This window comes from Myotis myotis, unplaced genomic scaffold, assembly GCF_014108235.1.
Source record: "Myotis myotis isolate mMyoMyo1 unplaced genomic scaffold, mMyoMyo1.p scaffold_m19_p_17, whole genome shotgun sequence".
NCBI classification, from domain to species: domain Eukaryota; kingdom Metazoa; phylum Chordata; class Mammalia; order Chiroptera; family Vespertilionidae; genus Myotis; species Myotis myotis.
Window position 1 is genome coordinate 34,496,118 of NW_023416321.1, and position 17,430 is coordinate 34,513,547.

The window sequence follows — 17,430 nt, forward strand, 5'->3', positions numbered from 1 at the left end:
AGAGTCAATAAAATCCTAATCAAAATACTTTTGTTGTTACTGTCCTAGTATTGAAATTGACAAGTTGATTGGTTTTAAAATGTATAAAAAAATGCTAAGTGCCAAGAATAACCAACGCAGTCTTGAACAACAACAAAAAAACTGGATGACTCACACGACCAGATCTTGAGTTATTTCAGACTCACACGACCAGATCTTGAGTTATTTCAAACCTACAGTACTGCAATGGCACTATGACAAATAGACCAATGGAACAATAAATGGTGCTGGATCAATTGAAAACCTATAGAGAAAAATAATACTTTTAACAACTCCCTATTATCATGAACAAAACTCTAGATGATTCTAGATCATGATATGAGAGGTCAAACACTACTTTAAAAAAACAATATAAAAGATTAATGATCTTAGGGTAGGCAAGTATTTCTTAAATAGGACATATAAAGCACTTACCTTTAAGGAAAATATGGATAAACTGGACTATATCAAAATTAAGTACTGTTCATCAAAAGACATTATGAAAATGAATAAGCAGGGCAGATGGAAGATTACTGTAATAACAACTCCAAAGATATACTTTCTAAGTTATAAATACTTCCTAAAAACCATTAGGAAAACGACAACTCAACAGAAAAACAGGGAAAACTGAGTATTTAACAAAATATCCAGATATCCAATAAACCTATTAAAAAGTGCTTTCTCATTAATCACCAGGAAAATGCAAAAACCAGAATGAGATACTACTATACAAACCCACCAGAATGCTACAGCTAAAAATAGTGACCATATCAAATGCCAGTGAGGATGTAGAAGAAATGGGATTCTCATTCACTACTGGTAGGACTGTAAAACAGTACCACTTTGGAAAACTGTTTTTGCAGCATCTACTAAAGCTGAACAAATGTATTCCCTATGACCCAGTAATTCCATTTTTAGGGATATGCAACATTAATGTATACATGTATATACCAAAAGACATAACATTATTTGTAACATCCAATAATTGAAAATAACACAGTGCCTATCCACAGAATACATGGTGGTATGCTACCACAACAGAATACTATAGTCATGAAAAACACTACTGTTAGGTAATGACATGGACTAACCCCACAAACACAAAGTTGAGAAAGTTGTATGATCCCATTAATATCAAGTTCAAAAACAGGTAAAACTAATCAACGGCGATCAAGATACTGGTTTAGTTGCCGGGGTAATCACCAAGAGAAAACATGAGAGTCTTCTAGATACCGGTCCTGTTCTATTTTTTGATGTGAGTGGTAGCTAAATGTTGTGTTCACTTTATTAAAATTCATTAATTATACACTTTTAATGTATTTTTTATACTTTAAAAAAAAAAAAAACTTACTTTAAAAAAATCCCAACAATGTTTCTCTACATCCTCACAACAGTAACCTAATCTTTGCCTAGGTGAAAATAGCATCTCATTTTAGCTTACTCCTCCTTAATGCAAATGAAGGGTTTTTTTTGTTTTTAAAGGTTGTTCCTGTAATTCTATTGAAAGCAAATTCTGAGTGTTCAACAGGTATTATGGCCTGTTTAGCATAGCCACAGATGTGTCAATTAATGGGAAAGAAGTCCAATGTGCTGAAGTAAGCCCTATCTGCTATAGCACCACAATTTTAAGTGGCAAAAGGTCTTTGTAGAAGACCCAAAACCAAGCAAAATGGGATAGAAGCATGAGTGACAAGTGAGTGCCAGAAGATTAGGTCTAACTGGAAAAACGGCCAATGATAGCTTTAGACAGAAGCCCCTGGACATAATTTGTACTGTCCAGATTGTACAAGTACATATTCATCATTTCAATTGAGATACAAATGTCTACAATTCAAAGAACCTTTAAGAAAAGCAATCTGCAGCCCTCCTTAAACATAGCAAGTCTTAACTAAAACCTCATTGTGAGCTGATGGTGCAAGAGTACCAACCTAAGATCTTCCCCAAAGCAGTAACTAAGATAGTAAAAAGCTAGAAAGTAATGTATTTTAGAAGTATTTCCACCAAAAGTGGCTAAAAATGAGGTTGACCTGAAGGTATTAAGACTTTGGTTCTCTAGAAAACTGTCACAGCAATGAGGCAATTTGACAACCTATAACCACTGATTACTCACTTGTCCAAGCTAACCTAAATTAGAACTGCTCCAACTGTAAAAAATACTAATTCTTACTTATAAATTAAACTACAGATAAAAAAACAAATGCCAAAAAATTAATCTAGGTAATAAGCCTTCCTGACTCTTCTTTTTCAGACAGTAGCCACCTCAGAGCTCTTTATTATTTACATTCTATTTTAATTCTATGATTAAAAGAATATAGCTTTTGAAGAGGTATCTCAATTGTAAAACATAAGCTTACTTCAGAAATGTTAAAATATACGTATCTTAGCCAAAACCGGTTTGGCTCAGTGGATAGAGCGTCGGCCTGCGGACTGAAAGGTCCCAGGTTCGATTCCGGTCAAGGGCATGTACCTGGGTTGCGGGCACATCCCCAGTAGGAGGTGTGTGGGAGGCAGCTGATCGATGTTTCTCTCTCATTGATGTTTCTGGCTCTCTGTCTCTCTCCCTTCCTCTCTGTAAAAAATCAATAAAATGTATTTAAAAAAAAAATATATATATATATATACATATCTTAAATGATCACTTTAGGATAGAGAAAACTGTTTCAATAAAACACTGAGTTTTCATACCGAACAAAAAGGTAGAATGGCTTAATGATTAAGAGCATGGGCTCTTTAGTCATAAGAACCTACCTGTGAACCCTGCTTGATTACTATCAGCTTTGTGGCTTTGGGCAAGTTCAACTTGTTCCTATTTCAGTTTTCCTATTTGCAAAATGCAAGTGACAGCTCACCTAATTATCACCACCTATGTGCTACACTGCAAATACATCTTAATGTAGCACAGTTCCCAGTCTATAGTTAATAATCAGTTAGCTAATTATTGTCAATATCAATTATAAGCCTAGTAACTATGATATATACAACAAGATAAGGTTGAAGTTTGCTCATCCATGTTGCATTCAGAATCACCACCTCTAAAAAATCACAATTCCTTTAATCGTCCATCTTAGAATTTACCAGGAATCCCTGTGAACTATAACTTGTAACAATCTTCAAAACAAAGATCTTTATGCCAGTTTTTCAGCATGTTCTCTCTTCTCTATTGTCCTAGGATCAAGAGCATAGCAGCTGATTTATAAACTATTACGTGGCACTTGTCTGGGTCAAGAGCCAAGTTAGAAGTTATGCTTTACTCCATAACTTCCCCTTAGAATGACCTAAGTTCATTCTCATCTTCCTAAAAGCAAAATATAACACTGGAGATTTGCTTTTCTGGCCAGCCATCCCAGAACCCAAGCATAGGTATCAACCCAATTACTGGCACCAACATTTTAGAAAACATTTGAGTCTGAAACTTTTTTCAAATCAGCCCTGGTTGGTGTGGCTGTTGGTTGGAACATCACCTGTACACCAAAAAGAACAACAAAAAATGGTGGTGGGTTCAATTCCCTGTCAAGGCACATACCCAGGTTGCAGGTTCAATCCACAGTTGGGGCACGTGCAGGAAGCAGCCAATTGATGTTTCTCTCTAAAACCAATAAATACCCCTAGCTGGTTTGGCTCAGTGGACAGAGCGTCGGCCTGCGGACTGAAGGGTCCCGGGTTTCATTCCGGTCAAGGGCACATACCTGGGTTGCAGGCTCAATCCCCAGTAGAGGGGGTGCAGGAGACAGCCGATCAGTGACTCATCACTGATGTTTCTCTCTCTCCCTTCCACTCTGAAATCAATAAAAAAATTTTCTAAATCAATAAATAAAACTTTTTATAAATCAAAGCACTAAGAATATTTAAAACACAAATTAACTGCCTTCAAGTTACAATGGTAACTCGAGTTTCTCTAGAAATCAATTGACCCTCAAAGGTGACTAAACCTAGAGCTGAAAAACTCCACCTTTCCTAACCAGCTATAGGACAGTGTCCCCTTTCTGCAGGCTTCCTGTCTGTGACAGGGATCTTTCTAAAGACCTGCACCAATAATCACTCTTTTAACTACCTCATTCGTTTTCTTGGGTGGCAGGTTTTCTCTCAATACCAAGATTGCCACATCCTTAAAGACAGGATAGGTAATGAATTGATTTGGACTACTTAATGTTCTTCACAGCCAGGTTACAGGTCATTTTTTTCCAAAAATATACATCATTTTTGAGAAACAGACAAGTGATTTATGAAAGAAAAAGAGACCTTTTCACATTCAGGCAAATAATATCACTGGGTTTAGGCTAGAGATTTTATTTTAAAAAGATAAAAGATGGAGGCGCAATAATATTTGGCATTTTTAATTTAGGTTTGTTTTATTTAAGTTTAATGTTAATTCCATGCTGTGTTTCAGTAAGAACAATACAGATTCTGTATCTGTGGCTCCAGTCAGATATCCAGTAGTACAAATTAGCTTCAAGTTACACATACTGAACAAAAGAGGTTGAGCGAGCGAAGGAGGGGGGGGCCAGGGAGAGGGAAGGAGAAGAAACAAAGAATTGAACACGCATGCAGGCTTTTCCATACCACCTTCAACGCTAACCTGCTTCAGAGGGAGAGTAAAAGTAGGCAAGAATGAGCAGCCACGGATTGTTGAACTGTTACCAGCACCATGCTTTTCAGCAGAGTTTGAATACTTTTTACAGCAAAACCATTACAACAAACTCCCCAAACAACCTTTAACCACCTCAAGCTAACACCCAATTAATCTTAAACATTGGTATAAAATTCAATTTAAACAATTAGAAAAAGGAAAAATGATACCACCTATGCCACTATAGTGTGATTAACCTCTCTCTTAGATGCTTGCTTCACCTAGAAGTCTAATGGCTTTCAAATGTAATTTCCATTTCTAATGGTGACCTTGCCACATCCGGCAGGAGACAATACAGTAATGCTGAAAAAGCCTCTATGCAGTCCTGTTAGTGTCTTAAAGAACCTAAAAGCTGGGACCAGTAAAATCCACAGAAATTCACTCTTGCCTTTAAGAACTTTTGAAAACTGTTTTTTAAAAAAAACCAACAGGGCAGGAACCTAAATTCTGAGACCAAATGTAAAAGTCAGATTTGGTGGTTCTCAGTGACAATGGGGGAATTTCCAAGAGGGAGTGGGATGGGAAGGAGTGGGGGTGGTCAGAGATGGTTTCTCTTGTTGGCTTTTATGTCTCACTGATTTTCATCTTCCACATCCTGCAGCGCTTCTTTATTCTGCTCTTCACCTGCAAAGAAGAATAACAATTACTTATTTCATACTGACTAGGCTGTCATGGTCACAAACAAAGGTATCACTCCAAACAAAAAGACCCCTTTACATTTGCTACAATTGGTATTAAACACACAGACAAGCAAAGAACTTCTACCATCCTTGATACCTGAGATGCCTAAGCCAAAAGGTGCTGCTGGATCAAAATCTTAAATGGCCAAAAGTTAGAATCAAAAAAATAACTGACACACAGTAAAAATCAATGTTTTTACCCTCAATAAGCTCTTGTAGACAGCCATGGTAACCATATTATTAAAATGATTTTCAAGCTTTCATGTATATCGTGTCAAAATATCCTTTTCTCAATAACCTCACTTCATCAAGAATCAGGAATATTTTACAATTTTTTTGCAAAATCTAATTTACCCACAATCTTCATATCAGAAATGCTTCAATAAAGAAAACCGAGCAGTAAAATGTTCCAAAGGCCTTCTACAGGTTTAGAGAGAGGATTCTGCTTTTGTAAATATTTTGTATTTTGTATCTTGGCCAATCATATACCAAACCATAACCAGATTTCTCACTTCAGAGTGAAATAGCACTCAAACCAGACCACTGAGGTTATTAAAGAAGGGCATTTGGACCAGTTCTCTCATGCCATTTTTCTTTTCCCCTTGAACATGACAATTAGCCTGAAGAGTTTCAACTGCACTAGGACATGCAATAGAAAGCCAGCCTATTCAACAAGTCAGCCATAATAAAGAAGCATGCACACTTTAGCTAAAAAATAAAACAGGTAAAAGTTACATTTTGTGCTTTAACCCTTTGAGTGCCAACCAATATCCTAGGAACTATGCTAAAATTGCCAAGGCATTATTGCTGATTTTACAGCAGTTTAGGGGGAAAAATATGAATCGCAAGTAAATGAAGTTACATATTCAAAAACTTAAGGAAACCTTTACTACATTTGTTTTCTGCACTTAGGTGCCATCTGTCAATAAAGAGTGAACTGTATCTAATAGTGACACTGCAGGAGGAGCGCAATAGCACTCCCCGCACTTTTGGCGAAAGACAGGAGGAGCACGATTGCGCTCCCCGGCACTCTAGGGGTTAACAAACCATTTATAATTCTTACATATTACTAATTTGAATAAAAATTGAAAAAAATCAATGAATTGATTCAACGATCATAATATGACAGTTCAGACCATCCATTCATACTGCTTGTTAAATTAATTAGGATGGACAATAACCCTAACACTGATTGCCTACAGACATAAAGCATTTGCCCTTAGAATTTTTTACAAGTCTTAAAGACATTGATATGATAAACGAGCAATAACGTTTAAGTAAAGTTTAGTTTGTCATTTCAATTTTCCTTTGTGATAAAAATCTTTAACATAGATATGTGACTAAAAAGTACTTGAGGGACATAAAGATTTTTTACTTATGTACAGAAAAAGACATGCAAAACACAAAAATATCCATTTACTGAGGAAAGAAATGATGGACCACCCAGCTATTCTTCCCCCCAAGAACAATAATGTACTCAAACTTAGGAAATGATAGGAACAGTCACTCACATTTTAAACAGCAATATGCTGCGCCAAAATATGGTTAACATACGACAATAGAGCACACTCTTAATTCACTCAAGCAAACATTAGATTTGCCAAAAGTTCCAAGTAACTTTGGCATAAAAATATTGTCACATAAATCACACCCAACCAAAGGTGATAGAGAGTAGCAGATCATAAATATCTTAGAATGTTTTGCATCCTGGAATGTACAACAGGCAGTTTTGTAAGCGACAGGATGATGATATGCAAGCATGATTAGTGAAGAACCAAAACTTAAAAGCAGAATTCACTGTGCCATGATAATGACTTACAAAGTAGTTTTTAGGAAAGGAAGAGTTGGATTTTCCTTTAGGAATCTATATTGCAAGGAGAAAGGGAGGGAGAACAATCACATGAAAGCAACATTACAAGAAAAATAAACCAAGAGAGCAGGACAAAGGAAAAACAATGATTTTTAGGGAGAGTCAGATTTTGGTCTTTTTACTTTATATAAACTTCACTCTAAGAAATACTGTTCCGCCGAAACCGGTTTGGCTCAGTGGATAGAGCGTCAGCCTGCGGACTGAAGGGTCCCAGGTTCGATTCCGGTCAAGGGCATGTACCTGGGTTGCGGGCACATCCCCAGTGGGGGATGTGCAGGAGGCAGCTGATCGATGTTCCTCTCTCATCGATGTTTCTAACTCTCTATCTCTCTCCCTTCCTCTCTGTAAAAAATCAATAAAATATATTTAAAAAAAATAAAAATAAATAAGAAATACTGTTCCTTTTCTTTTACCTTTAAAGAGGATGAAATAATATCCTTTTAAAAGGTATGCAGAAGAAAAGTTTTCCTTGGATGTATTTCTTTGCCCACTGTTTATAGATTTTAGAGGAGGAATGGGGGGCAGAGAAAACACACATTTCCTTTCTGTGGATTTGCATATGAAACAGTCCTCTCTGACCACAGATTAAGAAAAAAGGACTGAAATGGCCTCATGAGAAAAAATTGTGATCCCTTTAAAGAATTATGTCCCAACACAATCAGACAGACATAACATATTCTGCAATCATAAAACATAAAAATGTATAAAAATAAAAGCTTGTGAACCACATATTTTTCCTTTAGAAATCCTCAATTCAAATGTTTGGCACAATTTTTCCTAGTTAGTAAAGTAAAAAAGGAGAAAACCATCTATATAATCCTTACTCTAAATTCAAGTAACATCCTGGAAAACTACCAATTCTATGACCACAATTCTCCTATCTTCAGCATTGATTCTAAGTCACAAAACAAATGAAATAATTCATATGTAATGCTATACCTTTTAGCAAAACTAGCAATTTCCTAGTACCCACAATTTATAAATTCAGATAGTTTGTTAATTTTAATAAAAGGTCAAGATACTACTTGAATTTTCTATTGTTTTAACTAGCATGTTTCATAATTCCTAGTATTTTATAATAAAGTGAAAATCGGTGTGTTTCAAACAAATTTAACAAGCCAATTAACAAAGTAAAAAGGATTTGAAGCAACTAGATTCCACTAGATTTACCAAGGGCACATGCCAGGGTTGTGGGCTCGATCCCCAATAGGGGGTGTGCAGGAGGCAGCTGATCAATGATTCTCTTTCATCATTAATGTTTCTCTCTCTCCCTCTCCCTTCCTCTCTAAAATCAATAAAAATATATTTTTAAAAAAATTAACCTTATGCTAATAAAAACCTTCCCAACTATAAAAACGTAAGTAGTTTATAGAAAATATCCTATTAGATTAATCTTATGCTAATAAAAACCTTCCCAACTATGAAAACAAAGTAGTTTAAAGAAAATATCCTATTTTAGCCCGGCTGGTGTGGCTCAGAGGTTGAGCGTCGACCTAGGAACCAAGAGTCACACATGCCCAGGTTGGGGGCTCAATCCCCAGTAGGGGGTGTGCAGGAAGCAGCCAATCAATGATGTTCCTCTCATTGATGTTTCTATCTCTCTATCCCTTCCCCCCCTCCCGCCCCCTCTGTGTGTGTGTATCTCCTATTTTTAAATGATTCATTTCATTTCATGACACCCGATAACAAAGAAACAGAGTATCTTTGGTTCTGTATAAAAACGGAGTGACATATAGTCTACTATCAATCAATTCTTGGTTATCAGTGATAATGAACAAGAGTAGCACTAGAAAATATAAGCTTTCTTTCTATCTAACATTGCAATTTAACAACTTGTAAGAGTTGGCATCAAATGTCTAAAAAAACAAAAAAAATAACATTTCAACCCAGGTCATCTTCGTTATTTTTAGCCTCAAATAAATGTTCCCTGGTTCAGGGGTGTATAGTTTATTGATTAGGCCAATATGGCTTAACCAAGTCATAAGTTCAAAGGTGGTATATTGGTCTTGAATCCCAGATTCATGGTAGTGATTGCCTGAAGTGCTATGTTGAAAAGTAACTAACAGCTACATCTGGCTTTGTTGGAAAAGTGTGCAAGTAGGTCAGGTCACATGTTCTACATATTTCAAGCCAATCCTTGTCACATATCGAAATACTTTATACAGTAAGCTCTAGAAGCTGAATCACCCAATTCTCCCTTTAGCACCATAACCTGTCTAAAACCTGACTTTCTAGTAAGGAAAGTGACAATTTATATGCCTTGATACCCATTTTCAGATACACCTTTAAAGAGTAGAATACGCCCTGACCGGTTTGGCTCAGTGCATAGAGCGTCGGCCTGCGGACTGAAGGGTCCCAGGTTCGATTCCGGTCAAGGGCATGTACCTTGGTTGCGGGCACGTCCCCAGTAGGGAGTGTGCAGGAGGCACTTGATCGATGTTTCTCTCTCATCGATGTTTCTAACTCTCTATCCCTCTCCCTTCCTCTCTGTAAAAAATCAATAAATTAAAAAAAAAAAAAAAAAGTAGAATACTTTTAAAGACAGTACAGTATGTTGATCCAGGAGACTACAGCTAGCCTCAAGCAATGAAACATGTACTTCAATTTGGGGAACATACCCTTAAAGCAGTGGTTCTCAACCTTCCTAATGCCGCGACCCTTTAATACAGTTCCTCATGTTGTGGTGACCCCCAACCATAAATATATTTTCGTTGCTATTTCATAACTGTAATTGTACTACTGTTATGAATCATAATGTAAATATCTGATATGCAGGATGTATTTTCATTGTTACAAATTGAACATAAAGCATAGTGATTAATCACAAAAACAATATGTAATTATATATTCAATATGTGTTTTCTGATGGTCTTAGGCGACCCGTGAAAGGGTCGTTGGACCCCAAAGGGGTCGTGACCCACAGGTTGAGAACTGCTGGCCTTAAAGAATCTGCAGCTAAAACTGACAGCAAACCTTTTGTTTCCACTCTCTGCATCACCACCAACAACTGTAAAACAATCTATGGTCAATCACACTAGTTTGTCCTCCCCTATTTGTGTATGAAAATGATTCTTTTGAAATAGGCAGAATAAAATTTCCTTTAAAATAAAAAAATAAAAGTGACAAATCTGGACTTTTACCTCATTTAGAATAAACAGTAAATCCTCCACCTCACCATAAGATTAAGTTCTATAGATTACCCTAGTAATTATTTACTACTAAAAACTCTAAAAGAAAACTAAAAAAAAACAAACACCAGACCTCTTATTAAATAGGACCTGAGGGCAGGACATTCCATTTGCTGTACACAATCCAGAGGCGGAAAATCCTTTTTTGGATAAAAGATTTCCAGAGGATGCTTCATAAATATCTACTGATACATCTAGTTTAATCTGAGGACACAACTCAAAGCAGTGATTATGACACTCAAAAATACAATGAACTCCAGACCCCTAAATTTTAATCTGAGTAAGATAAAATATTCTTCCTCTCCCTCCATCTTTCAAAACACATTGTGAGGAAGAGGTAAACTAAGTTTAACAAACATTAATTAGAGGTAAAATTTTTAAATCTTTAAATATTAATAAAAAATCCCCTTTATCACCTTACAGCCCAGAATAGAAGAATGTACTTTGATACCTTTTTATAAAAATGTAGTAATTAAACTTGGATAGTTTGGAGGATAGTTTAGAGGAAATTGTAACTTGATGTAAAGAAATACCAAGGAGCCCTGGCCAGTTTTGCTCAGTGGATAGAGCGTAGACGTGGGAACTAAGGGATCCCAGGTTCAATTCTGGCCAGGGGCACATGCCTGGGTTGTGGGCTCGGTCCCCAGTGTGCAGGAGGCAGCCAATCGGTGATTCTCTCTCATCATTGATGTTTCTGTCTCTCTATCCTTCTCTAAAATCAATAAAAAAAAATTTTTTTTTAAAAAAAGAAATATCAAGGAGCCCTTGCCAGTTTGGCTTAGTGTCAGCCTGCAGAATGGAAGGTCCCAGGTTCGATTCCGGCCAAGAGCACATGCCCAGGTTGAGGGCTTGGTCCCCAGTAGGGGTCATGCAGGAGGCAGCTGATAAATGATTGTCTCTCATCATTGATGTTTCTATCTCTCTATCCCTCTCCCTTCCTCTCTGGAACCAATAAAAATATATTTAAAAAAAGAAAGAAATACCAAGGAATTTCTAAAAGTAAAAGATCCAACAACAGAGACACACATTTAACTTCAGCTTCCTTACCATCACCCTGCATGTCTGAAGTCCATAGTGTCAGATTATCACGTAACAACTGCATGATAAGTGTAGAGTCCTTATAGCTTTCTTCACTCAGCGTATCCAGTTCTGCAATTGCATCATCAAAAGCTGCTTTTGCCAATCTGCAAGTATTTACATAAATGTATTACAAAAATAAAGTTCAAAAACAGAATTAGAAATGTTAGCTATCATTCTTCAATTATCCCACAATATGTAATAGTGACCCTGAGTACTTGGGTTTAGGCATTTAAATAAAGGAAAAGCACATGTAACTGATGAAAATTAACTTTTCTACTTAATTTTGTAATCTGGCAACTTTTGGACTAAATAGAACTTTCGGAACATCACTTCTTACTATGCTTTCAGCAAGCCTATCAGTAAATAAGACTATATAGACCAAATTCCAAACTAAAGCACCACCAAAATATGTGCATAATAAAGGTATTTCCAAGTCCCAGTCAACAGATCATTTATTTAACAAAGAAGTTTTAATGCAAAAATAAATTTTTGGACAGTATCACAGTTTAATTCAATAGACCTTAATGTTAATGGAAGTTAATGTTTGTTTCCCCAAAACAAACAAACAACAAAGGGCAATACAGAACCTATGGAAATGTAATCGTAACACTCATTTACTGTTAGTTTAAAATAAACAAAATCCACATTTATTAAGTACTGTGTACTATGTACAAGTGATGTTAGACACAAATGGGGAAACAGAAAAGAGGAAAAGGAGCCATAGCTGGTTTTGCTCAGTGGATAGAGTGTCGGCCTGCAGACTGAAGGGTCCCAGGTTCGTTCCGGATCAGGGCACATGCCCAGGTTGCAGGCTCAGTCCCCAGTGGGGGGCATACAGGAGGCAGCCAATCAATGATTCTCTTTCATCATTGATGTTTCTCTCCCCGCCCTCCCTCTCTGAAATCAATAAAAAATAGAAAATGGAATAGTATAGAGAGCATAAGCATGCCTATATTAAAAATATACCTAACAAAGACTGAAAGCTAATATATAAAAATAAATATATTATTGTAACTCTTCTCCTTTCTTTTTCCCACTCTCTAACAAGTTAGGGATTCTTTTTAATCTACCAACAAAAATTTTCCCCATCAACCTAATTATTTTAACTGCTCTCCTAGTGAAATGAGGTAGGTTTACCTTGAATTGAGATGCCTGTGGCTTTATAGTATACAAAGCACACAAAGCATTTTCAGTAAGAGCCCAAAGAATGCTTTATTACACGGCCAACATTACAAAGGCAGTCCACAGAGTACAAGACAGAAAACCAAATAGCTATTTATTCTCTTTTGTAACCTTCTTGCCTTTCATAGTGAGAGTTTTTGTTCTCCTCCATAACTTACCTGCAGGCACGGTCAGGGGAATTAAGAATTTCATAGTAGAATACGGAGAAATTGAGAGCAAGACCTAAGCGAATAGGATGTGTTGGTGGAAGTTCTGTCATTGCAATATCACTAGCAGCTTTGTAAGCCACTAGGCTGTTCTCTGCAGCCTCCTTCCTGTCATTTCCTGTGGCAAATTCAGCCAGATACCTGTGGTAGTCCCCTTTCCTAAAACAAAACAAAACAAAAACCAGAATTAGAAAAATGCTTTTTAAATGAAAAATAACTGTTAAAATTTCTACGTAAAGAATATACTAAATAATTAACTGGTATACTTCAGTAATTTTTTAATAGTCTCTTTCAGGAATAACTAACTCATCTATTTAATTTTCCTCCTTAGAGATTTCCTGTCAAATATAAGCAAAACCCTAGAGAAATTAACTAACAACCTCAAAAAAAAAAGAAAAAAATCAACAAATTTATCACTTGATAGGCTAGATTAAATAACAAAAATTATTCCAAAGAATGGCACAACAGTTTGTTAATCATGAAATAAAATTTTCATATAAAAATGTTAAGATTGGGCTACATAATGCTTTGCTGAAACTAGTGGGAAAACCACACACAGGCAAACAAATGTAAATAGGTAAGGCAAAACCTAGTACATTTTTACAGTAATAGTCTGACCATCTTAAATGCTGTAATATTAATATTTCATTAGCAGTGAATTTGCAAATGAGAATTCAAAAATTAATTTAAGTTTTGAGAATCACTCCTCCCATGTAACTATACTTCCAACATTTAAGAACTACTCTTATGTAAAAATTGAAAGCCTATATAGAAAAAGTGATGATTCTAAGAGGGCCAACATTTAATCTGACATTTTCCCTTCTAGTATAGAACCTACATTTTATAATAGAAAACCTTGGACTCGCCAGTGTTAGCTGCTGGAATGAGGTGTTTGTCCAGTACATCCAGAATGTCACAACAGATTAACTTTAGTTCAGTCTCAACCTGGGGGAAAAAGTCAAAAAATTGTTTCAGTCTAAGAAATTATAAATTATCACATATCTGGTTTTGAAGAAGAGAGCCATATTAAACCAAAAAGCAGAGAAAAGTTATCTCCAGGTAACAGAAATTATTTCTTTCTCTGTGCTACTTATTAGTCAAGTGTTTTTTTAGAATTTATTTTATTGATTTTTTTTTTAGAGGGAGTGAGCAAGTGAGCGAGGCAGGGAGAGAGGAAGAGGAAGAGAGAGGGGAGAGAGAGATAAACATCAATTAGTCACCTCCTGCATGCATGTGGACCGGGAAACGTATCCGCAACCTAGGAATGTGCCCTGACAGGGAATCAAACCCACTACCTTTTGATGTACTTGGTGACCTCCAACCTACTGAGTTACATAGGCAAGAGCTTTTAAAAAAATAAACTCATAGTTCAGGTACAGAAGAGTAACACTGACTACTACTTACTAAGTGCTGCACATTTTTATTAAATTCTCTAATGAGGTACTATACTCAGAACCTCAGTTTTTCCATCTATAAACTGAAATACCTACTCTTTATAGAGGATCATTTAAAGATTAAATAACTACAATATCTTACACAATTATATTATCTCCCCACTCAGAACAGTACACAGGAGAGCTGGAAAGTCTATAAATATGGATTCCCCTTTCCTCCCCTTAACTCACTCCCCATGCTACTTTGTGTCTGCTTCTGTAATTTCTCTCACTGTACTCTGTTATATGCTTTTTTTTTTTTTAATATATCTCTTATTGATGTCAGAGGAAGAGAGAGGGAGAGAGAGATAGAAACATCAATAATGAATCACTGATGGGCTGTCTCCCTCCTAGGGATGGAGCCTCCCTACTAATTCCCAGGAGGGAAATCAAACCTCCTGGTCCATAGGTCGACACTCAACCACTGAGCCACACAAGTTGGGCCCACTAGGATCAGTTTCTTTTTTTTTTTTTTTTAAATATATTTTATTGATTTTTTACAGAGAGGAAGGGAGAGGGATAGAGAGCTAGAAACATCGATGAGAGAGAAACATCGATCAGCTGCCTCCTGCACACCCCCCACTGGGGAAGTGCCCGAAACCAAGGTACATGCCCTTGACCGGAATCGAACCTGGGACCCTTGAGTCCGCAGGCCGACGCTCTATCCACCGAGCCAAACCGGTTAGGGCGGATCAGTTTCTTAACAGTAGCACTACTGACATCTTGGGCTAGATATGTTGTGGGAGATGATGGTCCTAAGTACAGCACTTATGATTAGCAGTATTCCTGTCTCTACCGATATATGCCAGTAGCACCCTCAAAATTGTGACACCAAAAATGTCTGTAGACATTGCAAAATATCCTCTGAGGAGCAAAATCACCCCCTGGATGAGAACCACTACATCAAAAGCTATCAAACTTTTTTGACCAAAACCCAGTAAAAAAAATAATCTATATATATAAAAGCCAGAGTTACTGAACCGAACAACCGGTCACTATGATGCGCACTGACCACCATAGTGACACAAATGGGGAAACAGAAAAGAGGAAAAGGAGCCATAGCTGGTTTTGCTCAGTGGATAGAGTGTCGGCCTGCAGACACTCGGGGGTAGACGCTCAACACAGGAGCTGCCCCCTGATGGTCAGTGGGCTCCCACAGCTAACTTCCCACAGCCCCAATGAACCCCAATCGCCGGCCAGGCTGAGTGACCCCACCCATGCACTAATTCGTGCACCAGGCCTCTAGTATTACATAAATGTATATACACATATATAATATGAAACAATACCTCATGGAATAGTGTCTAATGCCCTCTGATATTTTTCTATTAAAAAATAAATAAATAACTAGCCCTAACCGGTTTAGCTCAGTGGAGAGTGTCGGCCTGCGAACTGAAGGGTCCCATGTTCAATTCCCATCAAGGGCATGTACCTTGGTTGCGGGCACATCCCCAGTAGGGGGTGTGCAGGAGGCAGCTGATCGATGTTTCTCTCTCATCGATGTTTCTAACTCTCTACCCCTCTCCCTTCCTCTCTGTAAAAAAATCAATAAAATATGTTTTAAAAAAATAAAAAATAACTAGACTGAGGATCCATAAGGATAGTCTCATCTTTGCACCCTAGCAAATTGGGGTGTGCGAAAGAGGCACACAAGTATCTGTTAAATACCTCTAGGTGCTAATTTCAAGTGACTATAAATAAAGTATCTTGCAGTTACAACAATAAAAAGTATTAATTATCTTTTTGTGTGGTTCTCAAAATTGAACACCACCCTCTGCAGCTTTCAAAGAAAAAAGTTCTTCACTTTAGCCCTAAAATATTGTATGGCGTATAATTCCTAATCCAGGTAAGCAAAAGATGCAAATCCACTAAAATATAAAATGTACATTATGTATGTGTACAACAAATGTACTAGGCTGTGATCTGAAATACCCAACACAAGTGGCCCTGTTGGCGCAGTGGCAGCGTGTCAGTGTCATAAATACCTAGCGCACCTTTCTTTAAAGATATCTTGTATATAACAATCTCACCATTTGCCGATATTCCCGAATCATTTTTAGTTTGTCTTCTCCTCCCTTGTTTTCTTCTTTCTGTTCAATGCTGCTGATTATTCTCCAGGAAGCTCTTCTAGCTCCAATCACATTTTTATATGCAACAGATAGGAGGTTTCTTTCTTCAACTGTCAACTCCACATCCATCCCTGCTACCTTCTTCATTGATTCCACCATTTCTATAACAGAAAAGTGAAAATCAGACCTTACGAAGTTATGTTAATACATCCCTTCACAGTGGTCTTTTTTCTACCAAACTCATGTAAAACAAAATATAAAAATTAACCAAAAAAAAAAACTTTGCAATCATCAAAATGTGAGTAAAAAACTAAAAGCATGTAAAATAAACTAAGAGCCTAGAGCAAGAGAATCTGTTGTATGGAATCAGAACAATGTCAAACAGTACCTAGTATAGTATGGTTTGGAGGAATCTCTCATATTAAATAAGGTAACTAGAAACACATACCTATTCATTTCCCAGTAAAACTGAGCTAGCAGTTTAAAAGTTAAAAATGTACAGGCTCTAAAATGTATCTTCTTACAAATAAATTATTTCTAAATACAACATTTCCCAAATAACAGTCATGGAAGGAAGGGGAACTCATTAATAAAGTAACCATCATTGGATGTTCCCATCCTTCCTTAAGGGCATTGTCCACCTCATGAATTCATTCATGGGCAAAACTTTTGTTGGTTCCTATTTATCACCACTAGGTGGCAAGCAAAGAAAGGGGCCCAGATAAGCCTTGGGAGATCCCAAGTACTATAGAAAAAAATAGGTAATACAATGAATGAATGCATGGTGAATGCAAAGGAAGAACCAGAAACGGCTCAATAAACACTAATATATTAATGAAAACTAGTTTTCAAAAAACAAAACAACACTAAATGTCATATTACCATGTGGCTCTCCAACTTTACTGATTCAGAATGTTCGTGATGAGACCCAAGGATCTACATTTTAACAAGTGCCTCTAGCATATATTAACACTCTAAGCATAAGCATACCTTAAGGAATGATGCTTAATGCTATGTTAAATTAGGTATAATCCCAGGAAAATATGTTTCAAAAAATTATCCTTTCAGGAATATTAG

General features: G+C 36.7%; 1 protein-coding gene across 2 annotated transcripts in view; it reads right to left on the reverse strand.

The window, feature by feature from the left end:
• Positions 1–4,336: 4,336 nt before the first annotated feature.
• The window catches only part of YWHAE (tyrosine 3-monooxygenase/tryptophan 5-monooxygenase activation protein epsilon), a 40,489-nt gene continuing 27,395 nt past the window's right edge, over positions 4,337–17,430 (reverse strand). The window contains exons 2-7 of one of the 2 annotated variants that reach the window (XM_036340955.1): positions 16,315–16,514; positions 13,690–13,796; positions 12,804–13,010; positions 11,431–11,567; positions 7,145–7,189; positions 4,337–5,269 (exon numbers count right to left, since the gene is read on the reverse strand). In XM_036340955.1, coding sequence (XP_036196848.1) covers positions 7,182–7,189; positions 11,431–11,567; positions 12,804–13,010; positions 13,690–13,796; positions 16,315–16,514 — 659 coding nt within the window. In that variant the 3' untranslated portion in view covers positions 4,337–5,269; positions 7,145–7,181. The remainder of the gene's footprint in view (positions 5,270–7,144; positions 7,190–11,430; positions 11,568–12,803; positions 13,011–13,689; positions 13,797–16,314; positions 16,515–17,430) is intronic. The other variant, XM_036340954.1, reaches the window with a different exon arrangement.